General features: G+C 43.6%; 1 protein-coding gene across 12 annotated transcripts in view; it reads left to right on the plus strand.

The window, feature by feature from the left end:
• The window catches only part of CCDC85A (coiled-coil domain containing 85A), a 196,352-nt gene that overhangs the window by 74,717 nt on the left and 101,268 nt on the right, over positions 1–20,367 (plus strand). For 2 of the 12 annotated variants that reach the window (XR_008749112.1, XR_008749114.1), the window contains exons 1-2: positions 11,344–11,441; positions 12,580–12,671. The exons of 6 other annotated variants lie outside the window; for them this stretch is intronic. Coding sequence is in view for 3 of the 6 variants with exons in the window: in XM_005238581.3 (XP_005238638.3) it covers positions 1,859–1,978; positions 9,039–9,128 (210 nt within the window). In the remaining 3 variants the exon portion in view is untranslated. Of the gene's footprint in view, positions 1–1,858; positions 1,979–9,038; positions 11,053–11,327; positions 11,442–12,579; positions 12,672–20,367 lie in introns of those variants that run through there. 4 more of the 12 variants (XM_055815927.1, XM_027788415.2, XM_005238581.3 and 1 more) reach the window with 3 other exon arrangements.

Below are 20,367 nucleotides of genomic sequence, written 5' to 3' on the forward strand. Positions count from 1 at the left end.
ATTCATTCTAAACCAGAATTGCTCAAATCTGCTTTATCACCCCTTTTCCTTCCTCTTTAATTTCCTTTCCCAAAGTGTAGCATAAAGTTTGCCCAGTCACTAACAGATCTATAAATCCTTCCCAAAGAAAAATAAGTCCTCAACCTCCCTCCATGCAGCACAGCAAATTGATAATAGCCATTGCTGCGGAGAATCGTAGGATGACACACTGCACGCTGCCCTAAGCCTGTGCCGGTGTTGCCAGCCTAGTTATGAGACCCATCAGTGCCCACTTTTACACTGCATCCATTGCTCGGCAGCAGGGTGGCACTGGAAGATGAGTTCGTGTGCCAAATGGAGTTTCACATTCAGATTCACGGTACCTTTTCCATAAGCTTAGTGCTGCATTCTCATTTTTGTTAATTGTTTTTCAGGGGTTTTTTTGGAATATGTGAGGCTCAGTCCTGCAGACGATTGCGGGGATCCAGTCTAACACGTTCAGTAGTTGCAAGGGTTCTTTCTGCGATGTGCCCCTTTGCCACCGCTGTGAGCCATGCAGCGTTGGTTACAAAGGCCTGGGCACATCCTGACGGAGTCATGCAGAGCACGTAAACTTGCTTTGGACTGTGGTACTTTTCAATTAAACGTTTTCAGGCAGACTGGATCTGTGAAGTTCACCTCGTGTCATCTCTGTGCCCTTTCTCTCCCTTACCCACCTTCATCTTTCCTATTGTTTAGATTATAGACATCCCCCAAAAGACTGCAACATGCTATGTGCTTGCCCAGTGGGGCAAATTAGTGCACCTCAGGGCACTGATTGTGATCAGAGGCTCTTTCCGCTGTCATTATTTTTCCTTCAGAAATGCATTTCCCACACATTCCAGCAGGAATTACTGCCACCTTTTTTCTTAATCTTTCCTACAGTGTTTCTTACTCTTTAAGAAAGGAACTTGTCATCTTTCAATCTTTGAAATGTTTTCTTTATATTTCTCTTTCTTTCTTAAAAAAAACAAAATTGGGCATGAAGAAAGACAGTAGAGAGCAGGTCAGGTTGAAGGCGCCTCGGGTCTTCTTGGGCCGTCTGTGTCGCTGCAGCTATCACACTGCTGTCCATGAATGCAGCAGGGGTATTTTTAGCACTCCTCAGAAGCAGGCTGCTTGCTCAGGTTACCTCGGCACTGCAGTCGCTCCAGGAGATGCTTTACATCCTTGCAATGTTTGAGGTGACTGAGCTCTAAGAGTTTAGGTAGATTGCATTTGTTTAGCAGTGTCCTGAAGAACCCTTCCAGGTGTTCGCTGGGAGGAAAAAACCCCTGAGATTGTCACTGTTGGGTACACATTGACATCTCGCAGGCAAGCAGGAGGACATGGCCTTGCACCGGAGTAGCTGGAGGCAGAGGAGGAGTGAGCTGGCAGCCTGGAGCTCCCGGCTCCTTCCCTGGTCAGCTGAGGCTGAGCGGGTGTTGCAAACCTTGCAGCGACATTTTAAAATGTGAGTTTTGTTGAAGGAACAACCTGCAGAATTGTTGGGATAAAATTATACATTCTCAAAACCTTCCTCTGGGGTTGAAATCATCTCTCTGAAACTCGCAGCACTTTTTTGAGGCAATGTACATACATAAGAAATTTTATTCTTATGTCCTGATTTTCCAGATAGATACCCTCGAGGGCCAGAGTGTTTGGGTGACACTCAACAGTAGCACTTGAGCTGCCTCACGTGGATCGTGGTTAACTGTGGCACAGAAGGAGGGGGGCTTTGGAGTAAAACATGCCTTCAGTGCTTCTCAGCCTTTTTAAAAAGACCAATAAATAACTGACATCTGTTTTAATTAGTTACCAACCCTTTTCTTTATTAAATAGTTTTTAATTTTTTGCAAAGGATCCCATTAGGATGCCAGGAGGGGCGGAGGGGAGTTACTGCTCTGCAAACGAGCCAGCTAGCGTCAGTGGACATGGCTCAGCCTCTCAGCAGTCTGACTCAGTGGTAAATGCTCTGAAGGTAACGCTCCTCCGGTACAGTCCATGCAAAACATCGTGTCTGTTACTCAACACATGTCGTATTGTCCTGGCAACATCCCTGTGGACACCGCTGGGATGTTACTGTCATGAGCGGGATTGTTTTTCTGTTTGTCACTCATTGCATCTGTGGACTGTGTGTTTCTTGGGGCAGGGATCAGCCCTTATGATGGGGGTGATGCCAGCTGTAGCTGCTCTCCAAATTACTTACATCTGCACATTTTTTCTTTTGAAGCTGAAAAGTGGTGTTTTTCTGAACAAGGAAGTCTTTCTACTTTATCTAGGTTGCGTATTTGTTCTTCAGTGGAATATAATGGATTCCTGTAACCCATGCAGAGAGAAATACTTTCATGCAAAGATAAAACCAATGCACATGGTATATTTGTAATAAAAATAGCAGAACTTTGGGCTGAAGACTCATGCATCATGATCCCAAGGTCACTGTTGAAACTGAGAGCAGATGTGGTTTACTCTGAAGTCAGGGTTGGATTGCAAAGACCTGTGTTGCATTGATAAACAGCAATTGACACCAGCAATCAGAGGGGCAAGTTTGCAAGTTCTTACCTATGTCATCAGCGAAACCCTTGCAATTAATGAAACTTAGAAAGCTGTTGCAAGATGCAATGGTTTATCAGGTGATCTGAATCAACAAGTGGCAGAGTTTACTGTCCCACTGCAGCATGGGCGTCAGTTGTGTCCGTGCTCCTCTGGGGAGGATTAAGAACTGATGCTGAGCTGAGCAGAGAGCAGGGACTCTCTATTCCTGTCTCCTAGTGCTGGCTCCGACATGATTGTTTTCTGGTGCTTTGTGCACATCTCACCTGTACTTCACTCATTAGCTAAACTGCTTTAATATTAATTCGTTTTAGTGGGTATTATTCCCCACCGATACAGATGTTGCAGGGACGTGCTGGTTACTTGGAGGGTATGGGTTTGCACTCATTCAGAGAGCTGCAAGGGAATTTTGTAGACATTTGCTCTGTTTTGGAGCTTTGTGGCGATGCACGGTGCACAGTAAGAGCTCAGTCGTGCTGTAGACTTGCCTAGACATCTGAGTTTATGCACAGGGTGATTATCTTCCACATGGCTGGGTGACATTGACTTCTCCTCCATGAAGCCTGAGGAAATAGGTTTATGCAAGTGAACTGTGCACAAATTACAGCAATCAGATCCCTTCCTGTAACATAACTGGGCGCAGGGATTCACTGCAGCCACCTCGCCTGTTTTACTGGCATCAGAAGGGGGCAAGTAGCAGCAGAGTGCTTGAGCCCCTCTCCCCATGCACGCAATTGCAGGTCCCCTCTGTACCGGCCCCCCCGACCACATCCCCCTCGGCAGCGCTCTGGAGTGCGCTGGTCTCGCCCTCGTGCAGGAGAGGCGCGATGAACCACCATTCCCCGCTGTGGAGGAGTGCTCGCAGTCCTGTCTGCACTTTCCCATATATTTCACCTGCTGTTGCCTAGAAAATAAAGCTATGCCAGGTAATTTTGTCAAGAGATCATGCATAATTATCAAAAAAAGCCTTTTGTAGTTCTCTTAAAATACCCATTGGGAAAGACATTTCCCTGAAAGGACATTTAACAACACGCTTTTGACAACCTGTGATAGTTGGTTGCAGTAAGTGAAATATTTGAACAACAGCTGATATCTTGGTAGCTGAAATGGATTGATAAGAAATTCACAGAATTTAGTTCAATATGATGTGAAAGCTCAGCTTTTGGTTTGCTAGGAGGTATTGCAGCAGGCAGAAATAGATAAAATTGATACTGTTATATTCAGAATGGAAGTGAGCTGTCAGCTAAAGAGAGACTTCCCCATTCCCAGCCGGGCAGGAGACCCTGCTGTTTCCCCTGGTGAAGCGTATGGGTTTGATCCTGCCTTTCTGGGGAATGCAGAGCTCCCACTTGCATCACTTGTCAGAATCAGATGCAGGAGGAAGAACAAGCCGACGTCAGGAGCCTGCTTTTCTTTACAAATTTGGCAATTTGGAATTCCTGCAAAACAGGAATAGTCTTTGTTACAAAACCTCATTGTTAGTGCAATCCCCTTCTGCACAGCAAGGAATCTAAACAGCAGGAATGTATTTTAAAGGGACAGATCCATAAGAAAACAGAGGGAGGTTACTGCTAGTTTTGTTCCTGAGTGATGAGGAGATGTTCAAAAAAATATATTGCCTGTGAATCTCCTACTGGGAGGCAGCGGTGAAAGAGAGAGGAGAGCTTTGCCATGCAGCTGGTCTGGGAAGGGCTCTTCCATGATCTGATCCATCGCGCAGGGTGGCTGAAGGAAGAAATTGCTGTGTGTGCGCGCCCCTGCCTGGGCCTTGGCCATCTTCCCCACCCTGCCCGTGGTTATGGGATTATTCCCTAGTGCAACTGGTATCACTGGGGATATATAAGTAGTTATTCCATATGGCAGGGTGCTTTTGTTTCTTTTTGTAAGTTGTGTATGGCCAAACTTCATGCTTGTGCGTGGAGATGTGCATATTCCACATAGGTTTGCTTTGCAGACCAGGGTTTATGGAATGACGGTGGTTTCTTAGTCTGACTGCCTGAATAACCAAGGACACAAGCTTACTGGTGAAACTTGCGTTGGGTTTTCCTATCCTGAGTTCAGCGTCTCCTACTGGAAACTCCACTATGCCGTCTGCAAATTGAATTGAGGTATATTTAATGGAAGACAAGGTCTGAGGTTAAGTATAGGAGTTGCTGCAGAAAAGTAAGTGTTCTGTGGTACCCAGGAGGTCAGGCAAGAAGATTTAATGATCCCTTCTGCCCTGAAATCCAGAGCACTGTAATCAGTCTAATTATCTTTAAATGCAATTGGTCAGTTATATATGTATATGTATATACTACTTCCACACTCAGGAAGGACCTATGAAAGCTTAAATATACTACTGCTTGTATTAGTGGCAGGAAAACAAATTCGTAAAGGAAAACTTCCTTTTTTAAAAAAAAAACCAACAACATACGTTTGTCTTGGAAGCTCAGGAAAATATAAATTAGCAGTCTGTTAAAGACTCTTTAAGACTCTTACCACTACCTTTAATGAGACAGAAAAAGCTGTGGCTGGAGAAATGTGCAGTATAAGTTTGAGGTGTTTAACTTGATATTCCATGTTGAGCTGGAAACACCTGAAGATGCAAAGTATCTTTTTGTTTAAGTGCTGACAACATGCCTTTGAAAATATTATATGGAAATTAAGTCTATTACTGGTTTTGTAATGTAATTACTGTTTTATTAGGAACAGTTTAATTTTAACATGTTGGTTAGTATTGATCGGAAAAATCTATGTGTGATAATATATCTGGGATAAAGTACTGTATGACTCAGCTGACCTGAATTCAAACTTCAGAAGAATAAAATTTAGCAAGTACGATGAAGTCTGGCAGCCTCAGTTTCCCCATCTGAACAATGGCACCTATGTAATTTCCTGCCTACACTATTCTGTTGGAATTTATGGCTAAAAAAGCAGTTTCTAACTAATACATATTTAATAGTAATCCATAAGACTTCTCGTGATGTAAGTAATGCCACTTCTAAAATGCTAATATACTAAATTTAACATTATCAATTCATTTTTGTAAATCCCAAATATATACTTGTATTCTGCCTTGTCTCTTTGTTCCCTAGCCATTCAAAGCTCTGCTGCTGGCACTGAAATGCTACCTTTTCTTCTGACTTTCATAATCTATGTCTGGTTTGACTATTGATGTGTTATTATACTTTCAAAATACTTGGCATTTTCCTTTCTGGTTTTACTTTTTTTGCATTCATCTAGCCCATATTAAGAGTAGAGTGGATTTGTGATGAATTGATTATAATGTTTCTTTTCTTTTGCATTCTCATTGCAGTTCCTTCCAGTTTGTAGCTCACTCTTGCTGCAGCTTTGTGCACTGTGGGTGTTTTACGTGAAACGTTTGCCATGGCATCGTTTTGCCTTTGAAAACAGTGGAATGATGACAAGTTTCATTTTGGGCTCTATAATTTTGGTGCATAGTCTTGATTGGTACCAAAATGCAATTTGGATGTATAATTCATGTTGTAGGAATTTTATGGTGTTGTATGATGATGTTGATGTTTTATTAAGATAATGGATGTGGGAATTTGCTCCTCAGAATGTGCATATGGTATTGGTAACCACCTCATCAACAGCATATTTGGAATGGTTTTGCTTTGTATTTATATACTTGCATTGTCTTAGGAGAACATAGCAATATGTAGCAGCAGGTTTAGAGGTAGTTAATCATGTATTAGTGGGCACAGAGGTAATTTCAAAGCACAGGAATGTTTGGATTAAGCCTGAAGGGGTGTTCATTATTTTCCTCAGGCCTACCGGTAAGTTTTGTTCACAGGGCTGCAGCAAGCTCACCTGGGCTGGCAGCCAAAGGGGAGCTGGGATATGCCATATGGGGTTGGTGGGAAGCTGGGCAAGAGGGGTCAGGGAGCCTGGAGATCTCCGTGAGTATTTTGTGCTGCACATGAAGTACCATGGGCCTGGAACACCACCACAGCTGGCAGTGATGTGGCTGCTCTCTGCAGTTAGGGTGCAGGTTTCCGTCTGGCTTCCAGGAGAAGATTTCTCCAGCCTTTCACTCTGGTGTGTTGGAAGTAAACTAGAAATGAATTGCCAAGATTGTATCATGAACATCATACCTGTCCTTTATTTAGTCAAGGTTTCTGCTGAAATTCTGATTGACATTTTTGGTACTGGGCTTTCTACTCTGTCACAGCTGATTAAAACACATTCAGGAATGCTTAAGTATTCCATTTTCTTTTGAGTGCTTGTAAATGCAAAGGAATTCCTTTAGTGCTGTTTGTGACAAGTCAGTGTTGAACTAGTGAATTGAGAAGAAAAAAACGCTATGTGCAAAACCAAAATGCATATACAATGCAGAAGGCCAAATATCTATGTGCAGCGAAGGCAGCAGTATGTACAGTTACCATGAGCGTGCAATGAACTGTACATATGACAGCACAAAAGGAGAGTCTGGTGATAAATCTGCAGAAGTTTATCCTGTATCATTCTGTGTTTCTGAAAAGGAGCCAAATAAAACTACTGTGATGCCTTTGAGGTCCAGGTGTCTGTTGCACTGTATGCACAAGCAAAAGTGGTTGCTGATAAAGATTTCTCCATTTCCACCCATAAAAATGGCATGAGTATTCCTTTTTGACCCCACCTTGTCAATTCTGCTTAAGATGTCAGCTTTTTCTTGTATGCGTTTGAACCTTCCTGGCAATCAGGGGTCATTTGTTCAGCTGGAAATAAAGGACTTCTGCAAGTGTCACCTTTTAGTTTATTATTGTGTCAACACTAGCTGCTTAGTAAATACTGTCTAATGTTTATTGACCAGAAAAAATGTTGAAAGGCATATGTAGGTACAATGTGCCTTCTCACGAAAGCTATCCTAGACACCCCTTTTTCTGATAATATTAAATTAGGAAAATCAGTGACCAAACATTGGAAAGAAACACCTGTCTCGTCATACCCAGCCCTCTGCCATTTCCCATGGCTCTGCCGTGGACAGCCGATTCAGAAGGTTTCACTGAAACCCCATTTTTCATGCTTGCACTGTGGCACAGTGTTTCACAATACAGCAAACATAACTAAAAGACATTAATATTTTTATCATGATAACCTCTGACTTCAGGCAGCAAGATTCTGGTCATATGGGAAGTTTGCAGGGTTTAGGTTATGCCCAGCCATTAGCATTAAAGACAGTTTCCTTTTAAGGACTTTAATTTTCTTGGCCCTGTGTTGTAGTCTTACTACTTCCAATCTTGGAGTATTTCTGTTTTTTGTGCTTGGACTCAGGTTTTCTTCAGCAAAGGCTCAGAGGAACGGGGTTATATTCCCACCTCTTGCACAGAACCTCGGGGTCGTTCTGCCTTTGCTCATCAGCTGTAGGAACTGTCTTTTCAGGAGGTTGACTTCCCAGGGTCCGGCTGCTTTGTGTCTGTTCGGTTTGAGCTAATGCAGTCTCTGTTCACACAGCCTGGGCGCTGCTAAAATACAAATAATAAATAACGACAATGGAAAACAGTTGTTGCCTTTCTTGACAGTCATATTGCTATGGGTTCAGAGATTAATGAGTGATTTAGTTAGCAGCAGTTATACTTCAGCTGGTTGCTAGTTGGTTATCATTAAACTTATTAAAGAAATAATCTTAAATTGCAATACACAGTATGTTGATAATCACCACCCTTGTTCCTGGTGGTTCCTGGAAGAGACGCCTGGTGGTACAACACAAGCTACTACTGAGTCTCCTGCTTGTAATGGGTCAATCTTTTTATAAATCATTATAAAATACTTTCCCAATTGTTTTGGGGTATAACTTCTCTGTATTTTTAATTCCATAATTGTAACATGGATATTATGCAGTCATGAATGGGAGTAGATGGTTGAATATGAGGAAGGAAACCTTTATAATGTATGGAGCACGCTGAGAAAAAAAATTGCTAACCTCTGCTAAATTGTCAATTTTGCTGTGGTTCAACAAAATACACAAGCATGTATAGAACAATGACTACGTGCACAATTCCTCTAATCTCAAGGAAGAAAAAAATGAAATAAATAAATACTTCTAATGCCTTGTTTGATTTTAAGAGAGCAAGTAAATTCTCTGAAAAAGAGGACTGCTCTGTGCGTTTTGAACTGGAAACGTTTAGGCTCCTCTGAGCTGAGCTTTGTGCTTCTGCATTGTGTTCTTCAAGAGGTGTGGTTTGGGTAGTTGGACAAAGTTTCAGTTGAGGCCTTTAAATGCCCTCAGTCTTGTATCTGACGCATATTATCTCCTGATGATGCACGTGCTAGTTCATTTGTCTCTGTTTTTAATCATTTTTACCTAGAAGCATGTGCTTTCTGTGTTCAGGAGTGTTGTATCCCATGAGAAATGTTCTTTCCTCTTGTGTGTACCTCCCGTCTGTCCTTACCGTACTGCATGGTCTGTGTAATGAAGATGTGGCGTTCCCAGATGCATGTCTATGTGAACGCCAGTACATCTTAACTGGTGATAATGAGATCGCTTTCCGTCCTCCCTTTAGGTTGTGTGGAGGAAACTTGGAGATGCTGCAGGGTCGTGCCCTGGCATTAGACAACATTTGTCAGGAAATCAGTATAAAGGACCTATGTAAAAGGCCCGGAGAAAGTCCTTTCTGAAGAGAAAGAGTTTGAACTGCTGATGAGAGAGAAAGAACTGACTACGTCCACAGTGACTTCCCAGCTGACGACAGGGTGTCTGTATGCACTACAAGAGACTTCACTGGAAACTAGTAGAGGTTCTGCACAGAGGTCTTTCAGAGGAGCCGTGCCGTCAGTGTCTCCTCAATACTGCTGTTTCAGTATACTGGCTAGTGAAACGCTGCCGCCACATCGTCACTTCAACACGCCACATTTAGAAGCACTGAGGTATTTCCATCCTAACTAAAAGATAATCGGGATTCTGCAGGAGTTAAATGAAATAAGTTTTATTTTGGTTAGTTACAGTGAACCTCTAGTAAGTTTGAACGAATTTTCCACTGGATTTAACAGAGGTTTTTCACCAGACTGGAGAGACATTGATAAACTGTGCCTTTTGTCTCCGCAGTTTTGAGAAAGTCACTTCTTAGTAACTCACACTTCAGTCTATAAAGTATCAGTTAATGGTGCTTAGGCAATTTCCAGGTGATTTTTTTGCTTTCGTAGAATACCTGCCTTTGGAGGTGCTAAAGACCATAAAGTCTCCTAACCAGCCAGTAGTGTAGCATAACTACAGTACTTGTAGTGAAACACAATTTCTTTCTAAATGAAAGTAAAGATAGCTTTCTTTTCGATTCACTTTGATGCACATCTTCTGAAGACGTGTATGATGCTTGCAGCCCTTTAATGAGCAGAATACTTAGGTATCACTGTTACAGGTCTCAAATCAGAATTTCCATCAGAGGGGGTTTTTTTTGGAAAGCATTTTCCAATTGTCAGGATGCTAATTTCTACTGTTTAATTTAGAGACATGCTGGTTTATTTAACAAGAGTCTATAAGGATCTAAGAGATTGCACTGCATTATAAAAAAGCTTTTCTTGCCACTGTAGCATTCTTTCAAAGAAAAAGGTTTTATTATACTTGGAGCATGTCATTCATTATTATGAGTCAGAAAGCTCTTGTTCAGATTGCCAGAGATTTGACCAGACGGCGCCCTAGATGTGCTTAGTTTATTTTTATCTATGTGTATGATACTAGTTGTGTGTATTGAATTGCAATGATAGGTATTTTGTGTATATCTAAAACAGCTGTGTATATCTAAAACTATCTAAGATAGTTTCATGTATGAATGTGCAACAGGCTTGTGACTGAATGCTGTTGCTTAACTTTTTACCATAGCTGAGCATCAAAAAGACTAATAAAAATTAAAAAAAAAAAAAAAATAGGAATGCAACAATTCCTGGGTTTCTGGTTTGTCCTTGGTTATTAAGATTTGAGCCAAAGTCGGAACCTCTGTTTTCTCTGAGCTTGCAACATGCTGTATTTGTGGGCTATTTGCAGTGGAATGCATAAGAGTATGATGTAAATCTGCTGTCTCCAGAAAAAGCGTGTTAATTTTCAGCAGTAATTATATTGGTTTCTGTTGTTGTTTTTACTTGGTACCATTTGATGTGAGGCCTCTGATCCAGCATTGCTTTCTCGGGCAAAACTCCTGTTCACTCTGCCTCGAGTTGGAAATGCAGAATCCAGCCTTCCATTTTGAAACATTGTACTCTTGCGTAATTTCTTATATATAACCCAGCCCAAACAGTTGTCTGTTATCTTTACATGTTGTTTTCTCCCGTACATATTGTTTGCATAGTTGAACTTCAATTGTTGTATTCCTATATATCTATATGTATGTATGAAAAAATGTAAAACATGTACTTGTGCCTGCCATATGTATGTGCAGGGGCTAGTTTGAGGGACACTGGTCTTTTGACACTACACTTGTGTAAATTTTGATACTGTATTAAAACTATTTTTTTACAGTTCTGCATATGATTGGATATCAAGTATCTGTGTTCATCTTAGCAATGGTAATAAATTATAGAATCTCACTGTTGTTTGCTCTCTTTTAATGACCGAAGCCACGAGGTGCTTGGGCTCACATGCAGTTTGCTTTGAAGGAGCTGTGTTAAAATGTTTCCCGTTTGCTTGAGAAATTAGCTGCATGTTGTGGATTTTTGCTAGTTATCTCCTGCTGTCTTAAAAAATAACAGATGCATGAACTCACTTCTATCTTTCATGCTAAATGAAGTAGCTACTGTGTATGTGTTGTAGGTAGTCAGCTCCAGCTTGCCACCAGCTGCGTGCCCCAGGTGCGATGTGTTAGCTCACCAGCTGTGCCGCACGGGCAGCCAGCACCGCTTCCTTCCTGCTCCTCACACGGGGCAGCTTTGAGGGGAGGACGGGGTGATATGGCGCTCCTGCGAGCGGCTTTGCTCAGGTAAGAGATACAGGCGCGTCTGGGGTACTGGGGGAGGCTGGCTGTGTCCTGTTGTGTGTTGGTGGCCTCTGGTGCCTACTGCATCTGTGCCCCGGGGCTGGGCTCCCTCATCCCACCACGGGTTGCCTGTGTCGGGGGAAGGTGCGGTGAAAAGGGCTGCTTGTTACTGCTTGTGCCAGCGAGCAGAGAATTTGCACTACATTTTCAGGGAAAATAAGACTTATTACAATCAATATCTTGAAGCTGAAGCTAATAAATCCAGTGGAGGTTCCTAAAAGTACAGCTTACTAAGAGGAGAAAGTGTGCAGTGTGTGGAGAAGAGGTCAGTGCTCTTGAGAGGTCCTGTAGCCTGCTGATATGTCTCTATACTAATGAATAAAAATTGCTGTAGTAGTTACAGGCCTTCATCTTGTCTGTCCTGCTCTCTGCCCACATGGTTAGGTGTTTTTCAGTGAAACGTCATTGTGCCAAGCCTCATGGACTCCTCATTCAGTTGTTTTTAGCATAGTTCTGGTTCAGTCAAAAAATTTCACATGTTGTTACGGGGCCATTCCTAGCTTCTAAGCTGAGCATAAATGAGCTATAAAATTCACTGTGTGAGTGAATTTTAAATAGCCGTTGCGCAGTATATGTAGTCAGTGGATTTTACATTCTGGAGTGGAGAAGATTGCTTTGCTGAGGGGTTAGAAGGTAAAGAATGGCAGTTTGTTTTTCAGCAAGAGAATGGTTTCAGTAGATCCCGTTTCCTCAAAGGTTGCTGTGGATGGAGATGTTTATGAATGTGGTGGCATGAAGCCACTGTGCTTTGAGCCCAGCCAGCCCAAACTGCTTCTGTGGTGTGGGGATGGCACCCAGCCCAACGCTCCTTCGTGCCGCCCAAACACCAAATGACCCACAAGCTTTCTGTGTTGCTGTCAGGTACCTCCACAGTGAACACCACCCCTCTTGCCAGGGCACTGGTTAATTCTTTATATGTTTTTGAAATAAGTCACAGGGTGGTGTGAGTTCTTCATACTGACCTCACCAGCAGAGGGAAAAGTCTTTATGAGACTGTCCTTTGAGTTCCTGCAGAATGGACTGGCAAATACCAGTATATAATGCCAAGACCTCCTTATATCTCCACACTTGTGTCTTCCAGGCTCGGGTGAACCATGTACACAGGGATCCCAACCACAAACATACCCAAGCCAGCAAGTAGCTCTGCGACTCTGGTCATTCCAAAACCCGAAGGTAAGAACAGCTGACTTAATAGCAGTTCTGCCTGGATTTAATAAAGAGAGGTTTTTCATAGTTTTGCCAACTAGTGAACAGGCACTTGCTGGGCTGCCTCGTGGTTTTGGTACTTCATAGCACATGCAGTCAGGCCTAGAAGTGAATCACAAGATGGTGTTTGCCAGAGTTGGGAACTCGCATCTGATACATGCAGCATTGGAAGCAAGAGGGAGGGAGAAACTGTAAAAGGAGGAAAGAGCAAATTATCTTCTTGCTAGTAATGATTCTTCTGGGGTTTGGTTCCTGTGGGTTTTTTTTCTGGTTGTGGTTTTTTTGTTCGTGATTTTTTTGTTGGTGGTTGATTTTTTATTTTTTTTTTTTAAAGAACCTCTCCCCACCTCCTTGATGACTCCAGACTCTTCATGGGGTTTTACTTCACAAAAAGATCAGAGAGGAGAGGAAGGCTTAGTAAGACTACATGGGATGCTCCTGGGCACTCCTCCTGAGTTTGGTGGAGAGTCAGGTAGCCCAGAAACGGTAAAGCAAATGAGAATAAAGTTTTAAATAATCTTACATAAATAAAAATACTGTCACATTTTAAAAACTTAAGAGATAACATGGGCCAGACTCATAAACCTTACTTGAGTCTGTCTTAACTGAGAAAGCTCAGACACCTCCGTGGCAGTAATTAGAAAACTGAGAAATATTCACTGGGGATGAGGAAAAATAAATAAAACCAGAGCATCTTCTGATCTTGATATGTCTGTGCTGGAACCAGACTGGGTAGCTCCAGTCTTGTCCAAGTGTGAGTGGTGGTTCTTACGCTACCGGCTGGTGGGGGAGGACCCCAGGGACTTCATTACATGCTTCTGTCTGGAATGGCTTCCTACACACCTCATTCAGAAACAAGTGCCAAAATAATAATAATGAATTATTTAATATGGTTTTTTGAACATGATAATTATTCTCCACTTGAATTTTGTTATAATTATCTCTTCAGTGGCTCTGAAGTCTGACGTTTCTTTGGGGAGGGTTTCCTCAGTACTGTGAATAGGTTGAAGTAAATGTAAATAAATCATTTTTTTAAAGCTTTAAGATGAAAAAGTAAAGGAAAAAATAACTGGGAACCCATTCCCAGACTCTGGAAAGGAAGAGGACAAAGCTAAGGGGGATGGGGACCCGTCTTGCTAGGGTCCAGGCTGCAGGTGAATCTCTGCTGTGTTCTGGCGACTAATGCTACAACGCATTTGCTACGCAGCGCACCTGTGTGTGTGGCAATCCTAGAGGCCTGTGAGAAATAAGGAAATAAGGTGGTCTAACATTTTCACATGTGACTCTTTTAAGTGTTGCTCTTGATGAATGCCAGGTGACAGGGTTGGCCCATGAGCAGTAGTGTTCCCTGGGCCTGAGCACCTCAGCTGTAGAGTGTAGAGTTTGGTTGTGGTATGGTTTTTTTCCAAGAAGCTTTGAAAGACCCTAGTGACACAAGGAACATGGCTCAGGTGAGTGTGCTAAGCCCTGTTTAACCACAGAATCACTCTTGGCTTAAGTGTAAAGGTCGGAGAGTGAAAGGGAAACGCTGTCCTGGGTTTTGAGGTGGCCTTTCAAGCTAGGATTTGGTTTGTTGTCGGAGTGGCGGGAATTGGCCTGAACATCAGTCTCTGGTGTGGGGCTTTCAAGCTGCTCTGTTTTCACAGGTGTTAGACTTCATAAGAGAGGAAATACACAATCTAAAAATACATTATTTTTCTCCCCCTGCTGAAGGGGAAGTGTTCACAGGCTGCTCCATGTGCCCATTTAGAAAACCCCAGGGCACCCCAGAGCCCACCCTACACAACCTTGAAAATCCCAGGAAAAGTATGCCATGAAACACGGAAATGTTTCCATGGGAACTGTTCCTCTATACCTGCTAATAAAATGAACCTATAACACAAATGATAACAGGTCCCAGTTTCTGCACCAAACTACAAACAGTAAATGCTACAAAGGGAACTGGTAAAGAGCAGAAGTGTAAATCAACAAAACTGTTAAATTAGGTATGTGCGTGCCTCTCCACAAAAAAACACAAGCCCCTGGGTGGTGGTCAGGGGGGAGGAGATCATTTTAATTATAGCACATCTAGCCAGCATAAACCCCATGGATTGTGTGAAATCAGGTTTGTTCTTCTGATACACAGCAGGACACCCTGTGGCAGATCAAATGCATTCGGGGAGGCTGTCTTGCTAATTGCGGCTCCTAGCTGAGCCCAAAGCAAACTATTTAGACAAAGAAGAGAATTCACTTTTTATTTAGTATTAATTATGAAATAGCATGTCTGGATGGGCTTCACAATAACACTACATTTCCTGGGGAAGAAAAAATGTCGTAATCCTGTGAAATAATTGGAGAATTAACTCCTTGCTTCAGGCTGGAACCTGAACATGTGCTTACAATTAAGTGCAAGATGAATGATGTCGTGTGTTCTCACCTTACACTGATGTTAAAGCAATGCATTCTTTCACACTTCCTCTCAGTATTTATTTTTCAAGCCTGTTGTTATGTCCATTTTGCAGCATCCCTTTGGCTTCTCACAAAAGGTTCTGGAATCTTGCACTGGGTATTTTGGGCTTGGATGCGTCACTTGGGCACTCTGGCTTTGTGCTGCCAACAGCCTACCAAATGTTGACTGGAGGTTTTACTTTCCTCCTATGCTTTTTTTCTGCAGCATGTGAGTGGTGTCTCAGAACAGCTTAGCTGAACATTAGCATTTGTAGCCATGGACAAATAAAACCAAGGCAGCAGGGAAGAAGTTGTGGTACTGAATGCCAGAAGCGAGTTATTCTCAGCCGTGGTTAACCACCCTGCACTCGGGCAGCAGGACCGGAGTCATTGCTGTTCAGGGCAGGTGGTTGCATGCTGAATAGAGAAGGGAAGTGATGGTGAACTTGTGTGCAGCCAAGTTTGTAGGAAGTGGATGAAAAGACAGAGGAGGAGTTGGCTGGGGTTAAAGGGTGTTTCTTACTGTTTTGTAACAGGTCCTAGTGATTGCTCTGGTTTAGCTTTCTTTTACTGAAGCTTTGATTATGCATAACTGCAAAAACTTCTTCTTGGAGGCCTTCTGCTCTGGGTGGTGCCATCTAGAAAGACAAATCTTCCACAGCATGGGAAGAAATCGTCTCTCCAAGGGAACAAGATACCACAAATAGCACAAGGACCTCTGAATTGCAAGCTTTGTGGTTCAGTTTATGTGTTGCTGAACCACGATCCCCTCTGCCCTTGCTTAGCTGCCTCCTGGCACTGCCATCCGTCAGCTCCTGCAGAAATGTTAGTCTGTTGGTGCGACAGTGCCAGGGCACCACACTGCACTGGCAGAACTGCTGGGAGCCTTAAATGGCCAACAGGTCACTAGGGCTGGAGGGAGAGCATATGTTAGATGCCTTTTCATGCTGAAAACACTTTTTTTTAAAAAAAACACATTGTAGCTGTCAAGCCTTTCATAATGATGCATGAATTAAGAGCTGCTACTGAATTGATGCACAGTGTAGTAGCAGAATAGCATGTATTGTTAGTTTCCTAGTTGCCAGGATCAATACGTAGCATGGTGCAGCCTCCCTTTTACTCAGGTGCTCAGGTGTGCTCTGTGGGTCTGCTTGCCAGGTACACATAGGCATACACCAGGTTTTACTTGAAGGTCGCTGAAACAAGCAGGACTTAGGATAGCTTATGGCCCGGCGCGGGGTGCGGTTAGACGGTGTTGCAGGACGGGGTCTTGCGCTCTTTTGAGCAAAGTCTGTTGCCTGCCAAAAGGCAGCGTATTTCTCTTGGTAAGGCTCCCAACACAGTTTCTTAGCTTTCCTGATCAGGATATGGGTACTAGACAGTTCAAAGGAGAACCCAAGGTAAAATCAAAACCAAAAAGGTCTGTAACAAAACTGGTTATTTATATCTTCGCATTTGGTGGCATCTGAATGAGTGACTTATAAGTAAAACCTGCTCCTTTGGGACGGTCTGCTCCCGGCAGACAGGTAGGGCACATCATGTCCAGATTTGGTAACCTGTAGCTAAGAGGACTTAAAAGCTTCTTCATTTAATCACAGTAAATAGATTATGCATACATCTTAAACAAAACAAAAGATTTTGCCTCCTAGAGATTAATTACAATTAGAAATTTTTCTAAAAATATTCATCTTGTTTTGCCAATAACTTTAAAAGGGGGGAGAAAAAGTAAAATTATGATGAATGATGAAACCTTGTCTCCATAAATCTCATTAATAACATTAGGGGAGGAATGAAATAGATGTTGAAGGCAGTAAACTCCAAGGACACAGGTGCATAATTAGCACATTAGTGTTTGTTTCTGTACAGGAGAATAGCCACTCTGTATCTGAAGGTGCCATGGACCATCAAGAAGGGCCAGCAACCCCCATAGTTCATGTATCCCATGGGGAGGGCCTGGCCAGCTTGTCTCCAGACGGAGGGCTTGCCGTGGCAAAGCAGGCATCGTCCTTTGCCTGCTTGGAAAGGGCTGTTTGATCTTGATGTACTGCACGTTTTGCAGCCCCGTGCATAACTGGGTAGACTGGGAGGAAGGCACCAGTGTAGTTCTGTAATCATAAATTATGCCATATGTTACCTGGAGTTCAGTCTCTAAATTCTGTGTTGACCCCAGTAGCATGTGGCTATAATGAAGCTGTCTGCCAGAGCAGGTCTGCCTGGCGGTTCGGGGCCTGGCTGCACGTGACAGCAGAGGAAAGGGGTCGCGCACCTAAGGACCTTGACAAGTCACTTGTGAACAGATGAACAGTTACAATTTATTCAGGCTTTGGAAAACATGCTGAAACAATTAATAACAAGTAAACAGGATAGGAGTGGCCTGATCGACTGCAGGAGAATGTGCCAGCGGCTGTGTGCCAGGGGGAAGCTGTGCAGGCCAGACTTCTGGGCCAGACCATACCCGATGTGCAGGGCTCATCCCTGGGCCTTGGTCACTCCTCAGCGCCTGCAGCATCGCACTGGTTTTGATCCTGTTGGATCACCCTTGTTGTGAAAAAGCTTTCCTTATATGTACAGAATTTTCTGTTCCCATTTGTCTGTCATCCTTTTACTGGGCACCTCTGGGTAGAGGCACACACCTTGTGCTTGAGTCCCCAGCCATCCTGGTGGCCTCCATGGGTTTATTGCAGTATGACCATGTCCATCTGGGGAGCCCAAAACTGGACCCAGCACTCCAGGTGTCTCCCCAGTGCTAAGCAGAAGGGAAGGATCACCTCCCTCAGCTCTATTTTATTAGCCTTATAACACCATGGTGACAAAAGCTGTGTCGGTACCCTGACAGAATGTAAATGACAGGAATACTCATATAAAGCATCTATAATCCATATGTGCTTATGTTATGTAATAACTTTACTGTGTCCAGCAAAATGTTTCTGCAAATGCTAATGGAAAATTCAGATTCATGTAAGGGCAGGTATGTGCCAGCAGCATGCAATAAACATGCTGCTCTAGGGTAATTTTGGAGAAATTTCATATTAAAATTCATATTAAAAAAGAGTGGTTGCGTCAACAAAAAAAAACCAAACCAAAAAGTTACTACTTCAGATTGAGTAGCTTCCCTCAGCCCTTTGAAGCTCTTCCTTTTCTCAGATGAAAAGTCCATGTGACTATATACTTGACTTTTTCCCTGCTAATATCCCAGCCTTAGCAGGAAGAAGGAACAATAGAAGATGGTCTTTGATAACATTCAGATAGTGATCTGGTCGGCTACTGAGTGGTGCTGAGACAAGCGCAGATAACGTTTTATCTTTGATCTTGATTAAATAATTGATGCTCAGCATCCTTCAGCAATGCTCAAGTGTCAGCTGAAAATTCCCTTGTCAGTTTTGGTCCTGTGCCACTGACAAAGGGACCGGGAGGCTTGTTCCTGCCCACATCTCTGTCTCAGGGAGTCATTAGCAAACCCCAAGGATTCCCACTTAGAATCATAGAATCATTTAGGTTGGAAAAGACCTTTAAGATCATCAAGTCCAACTGTTAACACAGCACTTCCGAGTTCACCGCTGTATAAGCTGCTACATTAACTGCAAAAGGTATTTAAAAAAAAAATAATCTGCAAATTAAGATCATATAAAATGAAACTGCTATGCAACGCTAGCCGTTTAGAGAGAATGTATCTTACAAAGGTCTAACACTTAATTTTGGAAAATGAAATAAGCGTGAAAATTATAATTGAACAGTAGTCCCTCTGACACATTCACGGAACAGAATGCAAAAAAAAATTATGAATCCAGGGAAGTTATGTATGGGTCAACATTAAAAAAAAAACCACACCAAGAAACGCAAAACAACAGGAAGCCAAATCTCACTTCAAATACTTAATCAAGAATTTGCATCAGCAATTTCTTTTTCAGCAATCTGAGCTGCCAGCATGCTCTCTGTCAGCGCTGCGGCATGGAGGTTTTGGGACAAGCTGTGGCTGTGTCTCGTCGCCAGTGGCCGTGGGATGTACCCTGGTGTACTAGCTCTCATGTGGCTGCCCTCGGTTTTATCTCTTGTACTTTGAATGCCAGAGCTGGAGAGGACAGCGAGGCGAGTTGGGTCTGCTCTCCTCTGGTCTCATGGGACTGTTCTTCGCATATTTTCCACTCAGGCCTGGCTGCTGGGCACCATTTTGTCTGCTCTCAAAGCTGCCTGGCCGCCACTTTGTCTGCTCTTGAAGCCACCTGGCTGCTGGCCGCCATTTTGTCTGCTCTCGAAGGCAGCTAGCTGCTGGCCACCATTTTGTCTGCTCTCGAAGCCCCCTGACCACCATTTTGTCTGCTCAAGAAGCTGCCTGGCTGCCATTTTGTCTGCTCTTGAAGCCCCATGGCCACCATTTTTTCTGCTCTAGAAGCCCCTGGCTGCCATTTTGTATGCTTTCAAAGCCACCAGGCTGCCAGATGCCATTTTTTCTGCTCTCAAAGCCACCTGGCTGCTGGCCACCATTTTGTCTGCTCTCAAAGCCTGCTGGCCGCCATTTTGTCTGCTCTCAAAGCTGCCTGGCTGCCATTTTGTCTGCTCTTGAAGCTGCCTGGTCGCCATTTTGTCTGCTCTCGAAGCTGCCTGGCCGCCATTTTGTCTGTTCTTGAAGCCACCTGGCCAACATTTTGTCTGCTTTCGAAGCCCCCGGCCGCCATTTTGTCTGCTCTTGAAGCTGCCTGGACGCCATTTTTTCTGCTCTTAAAGCCACCTGGCTGCTGGCTGCCATTTTGTCTGCTCTGGAAGCTGCCTGGCTGCCATTTTGTCTGATCTGGAAGCCGCCTCCCCTGAGGCAGAGGCCTGCACTGGGACCAGCAGGAACCGGTTGTGCCTGGCTGGGGCAGCCCCCACCTTGCCTCACGGCCCAGCCTATGCCCACGCACACACCCCCAGTGCAGGTACTCATATGTTAAAAAATTGCACCTGATTTTCACTTTTAGGGGTAGATGGAGTCTTACCAGCTCTGTGTTTTCCAGGTACTCTGATCTACCTCCCCATCCCCTCAAAGGCAGGTGTGGAGGATGTGGTGGCTGGCCCTGCTGCAGCCTCTGCTGTGGGCAGAGGCAGCTCTCCCCTCCCCGAACTGTCCTTCTTTGAGACTCTCCAAAGTAGTGCTAAGATTTGGGAAACGCTAAGACCTCTGTAACTTTGCACGTGTGAGGGCATGACCCCGTCCCCCTGCCAACAAAGCTCTGCAAGTCTGAAAGGGAAAAAATTGGTT

Source organism: Falco peregrinus, chromosome 11, assembly GCF_023634155.1.
Source record: "Falco peregrinus isolate bFalPer1 chromosome 11, bFalPer1.pri, whole genome shotgun sequence".
Classification (NCBI taxonomy): domain Eukaryota; kingdom Metazoa; phylum Chordata; class Aves; order Falconiformes; family Falconidae; genus Falco; species Falco peregrinus.